Source organism: Cynocephalus volans, chromosome 7 (genome assembly GCF_027409185.1).
Source record: "Cynocephalus volans isolate mCynVol1 chromosome 7, mCynVol1.pri, whole genome shotgun sequence".
In the NCBI taxonomy this organism is placed as follows: Eukaryota; Metazoa; Chordata; class Mammalia; order Dermoptera; family Cynocephalidae; genus Cynocephalus; species Cynocephalus volans.
Genome location: NC_084466.1, coordinates 128734386 through 128740385, shown reverse-complemented (window position 1 = coordinate 128740385; position 6000 = coordinate 128734386). Strand labels below are relative to the sequence as shown.

Below are 6000 nucleotides of genomic sequence, written 5' to 3'. Positions count from 1 at the left end.
ACTCACTAAACTGCAGAGTCCATGCTTTTGACTATTGTGTTGTATTTCCCCTGAACATTATATAAAGATGTAATTCTTCATCAAAGCAGATGAGCCAGAAATATAATTTCATGGTGTTCTTAGCTGGCAACCCTCACATGAAACAAATAGTCACAAAAAACTATATAATTACAAGCTGTGAAAATTTAGTGGGGGACGGATTTACACAGTGGGGACCATGGAAAGCTTCTGAACAGGTGACATTTAAGCACAGACTTGAAAGATAATAAAGAGAAAAGTGGACCAGACAGTAAAAACATGTGCAAAGGCCCTGAGGCAGGGAAGAATTTGTTGAGAAACTGAAACGTGTGGGTAGAGTTTAGTGAAAGAGAGGCAGAGTGCTGGAAGAACCTCAGGTGAAAGGACATCAGAAAGAACAACAGAAAAAATATCCCTAGAATAATCCGGAATAAAAAACAATATAGAAAAAAATTAATGCTTTAATACAATGTTCTCACATCTGTTGCTTCCGTTAATCCTCACCAGAAGCCCGTGAGGCAGAGGGCAAGCATAATTATGATTATTTCTATCTTTAGGATTAAAGCTCAGGGACAAAGTCATGCAGCTTTTGGTTCCATGTTTCATCCTAGAGGCAAATTCTGTGGGAGCCGTCAAAGGAAGCAGAAGTGACCTACCTCTGTGCTTTGTGACTGAAGAAATAAGGCTTTGAACTACATTCAACAGTAAGTACTTCTTAGATGCCACTCTGTCCCTGCTCTTTTTTATCTGTTTATTTTGGGGGGGGAGGGGGGACTTGCCGCACAGGGATCCCAAGCCTTGACTTTAGTGTTATTAACACCGCGCTCTAACCAACTCGGCAAACCGGCCAGCCTCTAGAAGGTGACTCTTAAAGTTACTTTCAAATTCGACAGTTCCGTAATAACTGAGATTTACACATCAAGAGGAAAATTTGAGCGGAGGCTGGGGATTTCAGACTTGATCCTAAAAGTCAGTGGAATCTGAAGGGTTAATCAAAATGAAAAACCACATCTCCCGGCAGGCCTCTGGGCTGGGTCTCCGCCCCCCCCCTTTCTTTTCCTCCAGGGCTGCGGGAGACCAATGACGGTTAGCTATTTGAATAGACCAATAATATGCAACTGTTCAGGTCGAGGAGGGGCGGTCGAATCATCCAATCGCATGGAAGACAGGGAAACATCATAGCCAATCCAATGGCGTGGGGCGGGGTCTGAGGCGAGGGCGGTGAAAGAAGTTCGCTGGCGAAGATGGCGACGGAGGGGCAGAGTGAAGGGAAGGTGCCAGGCAGCGACTCCGGCCGGAGGTGAGCCGAGTTCTCGGTCTAGCTGCCTAGGAAATGAGGCCGTGAGCTGGTCGTGCTGCTGCCCTTCTTTTGGGTCACGGTGACGCACGGGCCGGGCTTTGTACCTTCTCCTGACGGCGTTTCTCAGTTCGCGCCTGCGGGGGCTGAGGCGCCGATGGCCCCCGGCCCTGGGCTCCAGTGGGGCCCCCACTAGGTCCTGCTGATGCCTGCGGGAGGTCCGCCCACAGCGTTGGCTGCAAACCGACCAGCGGGGGTGGCAGCGCTGCCCGCCTTTGCGTTGAGAGTCTTCTTGATGGCGAGGAGGCTAAAGCCCAGAGCTGTTCAGCGAATTCCCAAACGTCACACAGCACTTTGAATCTGCTCACAGGCAGTTTGTGCGCTGAAGCCCGAGGAAGATATGAGGGTCAATGAGAAATGGGTTTGCGTAGTTGGCTGTTTTTTAAACCTCTCTCAGCTTCAGTTTCTTCATCTGTAAATGAACATGATGATGCCTATTTCAGAAAATGTCAGGATTGAATTAGGCAATCAATTTAAAGCTCTTAGCACTGAGTTTAGCAAATGATAATCATTCAGTAATTGAGGGATTTTCTTTTTCCTGGTAGAACAGCTAAAGAACAGATTAGAGGAAATCATGCTTCTGCAGAGCATTCTTTCCTAAACAGTACACTGAAATTTAGCGTTTCAAGGAAAGAATTTCGACTGGTTGTGCCCCAGCTTTGAGACCGAAGTTCTCTTAATTGATTACAAATACGTTTTTAAAGGTTAGAATTCAATACAGTGATCTTACTTACGTTGCCTAAGCGTAAATCAGTAAAATACTTTGATTTGGCGTCTTTTGGTGGTGTTTGTACCGAATAGAGTATTCCCGGAGTCTTGGGAAACTGAGTTTGTGAGGGGGCTTCTTCCCGAGCCGAGATGGCTGTGGTTGGATGTATTATTTAATATTTTATTATTTATTTATTTATTTATTATTATTTTTTTTAAAAGATGACCGGTAAGGGGATCTTAACCCTTGACTTGGTGTTGTCAGCACCACACTCAACCAGTGAGCGAACCGGCCATCCGTATATGGGATCCGAACCCGGGGCCTTGGTGTTATCAGCACCGCACTCTCCCGAGTGAGCCACGGGCCGGCCCTTATTTAATATTTTATACGTAAGAGTTTTCCACTCTTGGAGCTGCCTATAAATGGTTGACCATTTTTGCCCGGAAACTGTAGAGGGGATTGATAACTTTGATAATGTCATCCCTCTTCCAGCTCTAAAATCCTAAATTGTGATGAAAATATGAGGACAAATAGAATACTTACTCTATACAAGAGCAGCTTGAATTCCTTTATAGGGTATTGCCAAATGAATTTATTTTAATTAATTATTTTCTGTAGATAAACTGTGAATTTATGCTGTTGGAGAATTATCTCACTATACCCACTTTCTTGTCCTAGCTGCCACCCCACACCCCTCAAGATTCAACAAATGGACGCATTTCCCAGGTCGAGGGCTCAGTAGGGCTGGGGAAGCAGAGGTTAGTGTACAGTAGTGGATCAGTCATTAATTGTCATTGTTCTGGGGTCCTAAGCAAGCTTTTGCCAATTTAATTAATTTTTTTTTTTTTTTTTTTGTGACCGGTAAGGGGATCGTAACCCTTGGCTTGGTGTCATCCGCTCCGCGCTCAGCCAGTGAGCGCACCGGCCATCCCTGTATAGGATCCGAACCCGTGGCCGGAGCGCTCCCAGCGCCGCACTCGCCCGAGTGAGCCACGGGGTCGGCCCAAAATTTTGAGTGAGATTATTAGTTACATGTTCAATAGGTATTCACACAATCTTTTTTTTTTTTGGCAGCTGGCAAGGGGAATAGAACAGTGACCTTGGTGTTATAAGGCTGCTCTCTAACCAACTGAGCTAACCGTCCAGCCCATACAATCTTAACTGAACCTGAAACTGTTTCATCAATTCCATATTGTAAAAGAGAAGTTTTGGGTTTCTGTAAGGCAAAAAGGGCAGAACCCATGTATGATTTTATCACATCTTCCCAGAGCTTTGAGTAAGTGGTTAATAATGAATTAATAATAGTCTTTGTCACTTCTAAGATATAACTGTTACCTTGATAAATGCTATACAAATTCTTTTTTGCCCTGCAGATATTAACCTTTCTAACGTTCTGTTGGTGGTGTGGCCCCTTGTATTCCATAAAGTAGAGTAAAGAATTGTCTGATTTGCACCAATCAATACATATTTGAATGTTGAATGGAGAATATATGCCATCCATTTAGAACTGTCTAGCTTTCTATTTCTTTATCATTATTTTAAGCCTGCTCCTAATAGTTAGGAATGCTTTAAATTGCTTTAATCAAAGATTTTAATATGGAAAAATTGCTCTGCCTGTAAAGAATTCCAGGTCATGTTTTGACCTATTGATGGGAATACCCTCTCCCCTCCATTTTGGTCTTTCTTTATTAGGTAGAATGATGCTTCAAAATTTAACTCATTTCACTTATACCTTCAAGTTACTCTTTTTTTTTTTTTTAAGACTAGTCAAGTGCAATAGTGAGAAGTGGAGAAAGAATAGAACAAGGAGTTCTATCTGTAACTGACTGTGAACAATCAGTTGAGATAACTCATGACCTTTAGACCAGCCTCTTCAAACTACTTTTAAGTGTACTTTACTAAAGAGGAATCACAAATAGAAGCTATATACGTTACCAATAGTAGTATAAAAATAATAGAGACTTTAAAATGTCAGAGAGAAAAAGCTAACGCAGGGAATGAAATATAGCCACCTCTTCCCGTAATTGGCAGTAGGGAAATATAGCTCAGTACTTTTTGAATTGAAAAGAGGCATAAAAAGAAAGTGCCATTATTTGATGAAGAGGAGAAATTGATAACAAAGAGTCACAGGCCTTTTAACCTCAATATTCACTGGGAAAAAAGAAGCCTCTGAACCAGAAAAAGCAAACAGAAACACAGGGGTGGAATGAGGCAAAGCAAGCCACAGTAGTGATAGCCTTTGTGAAAAGTTGGTGATGGTCAGTATGCCAGCGGTGTCCAAATTCTAGGCCCCAAGTCTGCTCTTGGAACTAAAGAACAGACTATAGGTTGCTTGGAAATGTTTCTGGAGGATAAGGAAGGTGCCTGAAGATAGGGGAAGGGTCCTATATCCTGCTAATTTACTGATAACTTAGAGGGTTTATTTATTTATTTATTTTGGTGGCTGGCTGGTACTGGGATCCAAACCCTTGACTTTGGTTTGATCAACACCATGTTCTTCCTAGTGTAACTGGCTGGCCATTATATACGGCTTTGAGTATGGAATATTGGTTAGTTAAACACATGTCTTCCTGAAGCCTTTTTTGTTAAATTGTTCTTTCTCTAATAAGATAGATGGATGGAACCTTTATTGATCTCAGGAAGACTTGTTTGTTCTCACATGGAAAACATGGTTAAGTATCTGAATCCAGTTTTCTATTTGTGCTGTCAAATTCTATCTGAAGGGTAATGAGGAGTGGATTTCTTCAGGAGATTTTCTTGATTCTGTTTTTATTTTACATTTTTACCAATTATCTGGTTTATATAGTTTGATCATTGTATTTGTAGATAAGGCCAGTCTTGGTGGAAGGAGGGAGAGGAAGAAAATAGAATTTTAAAATTAATCTGCATAAACTGGTAAGTGACCTGAAACTACAGAGTAAAGCAAAGCAAATCCTATTGAACAAGCTTCCTTTAATTAGTTAAAACAAATGAGTTGCTGGCCCCATCCCTCTGGGCTTCATCATTGTGATTTTGTTTATTTTTCTATCAAAAACAAAAAGTCACACATTAAAAAACAAAAAAATAAAGAAAGTGGATTGGTAGTATCATAAAGGATGATGTAAGAAATCTGTATAGTTTTTGTTAGATGGTATCTATAAACATTAAATTTGGTTTAAAATCCTGAATTCCGCCTTCTCTGTTGAGATACGTGTTTGATCCCTCCCCCCACCCCCTCCTCATTTTCAGGCACCGAATTTAAGACTGATCTCTTCTGAATGGTAGCGGAGTTTGGTGATAGGGGCTCAACTCAGATTTGATCCATTGAACGGTGTCCACTCAATGTCCTGTGCTTATAAAAGCATTTTAAAAATTTGTTGGTAATGTAATAGTTATAGTCTCCTTGCCAGTGGGTGATAAGATTATTACAGTTGTGAATTATTACATAAGATGAGAGGAAGGGAGAATCTAGAAAGAACTTGGTGTACAGCTTAGTGTGTTTTAGTATTATAGGTAGGAACCCTGTATTTTCCTCGCTGATGTATTTTCCTCTTTCTCCTCTAGGGCTCTTCTGCCCAGCACTTTTTAAAAAAATTTTGTTTTTTAAAAATTGTATTAAAAACACATAAGTTATCATCTTAACTATTTTTAAGTTGCACAGTTCAGTAGTTTTAACTATATTCATATTGTGTGCTTAGCCACTTTTTGTATAGGAAGTCCACAACCTACAAATCCATTGAAGCTTTAAAAAATATATATCCCCCTACTATATAATAAACTTATATTTACTACAGAAGGTTAGGAAAATGTGTACAAACAAAAGAAAAATGGCCAATCTTGTTCTACCAGGTAAATATAACCATTATTAATATTTAGATGGATTTCCCTGAGTGCTTGCTGTAGAACTCCCATTCTCTTTCTCATGAAAGTAGTTAAA

The 6000-nt window shown here is 40.6% G+C and overlaps 1 protein-coding gene across 2 annotated transcripts in view; it reads left to right on the top strand.

Moving 5' to 3' along the window:
* Positions 1 to 1247: 1247 nt before the first annotated feature.
* Positions 1248 to 6000, top strand: part of ARHGAP19 (Rho GTPase activating protein 19) — a 50069-nt gene continuing 45316 nt past the window's right edge. For both annotated transcript variants that reach the window (XM_063102840.1, XM_063102839.1), the window contains exon 1: positions 1248 to 1318. In XM_063102840.1, the coding sequence (XP_062958910.1) occupies positions 1263 to 1318 (56 nt within the window). In that variant the 5' untranslated portion in view covers positions 1248 to 1262. The remainder of the gene's footprint in view (positions 1319 to 6000) is intronic.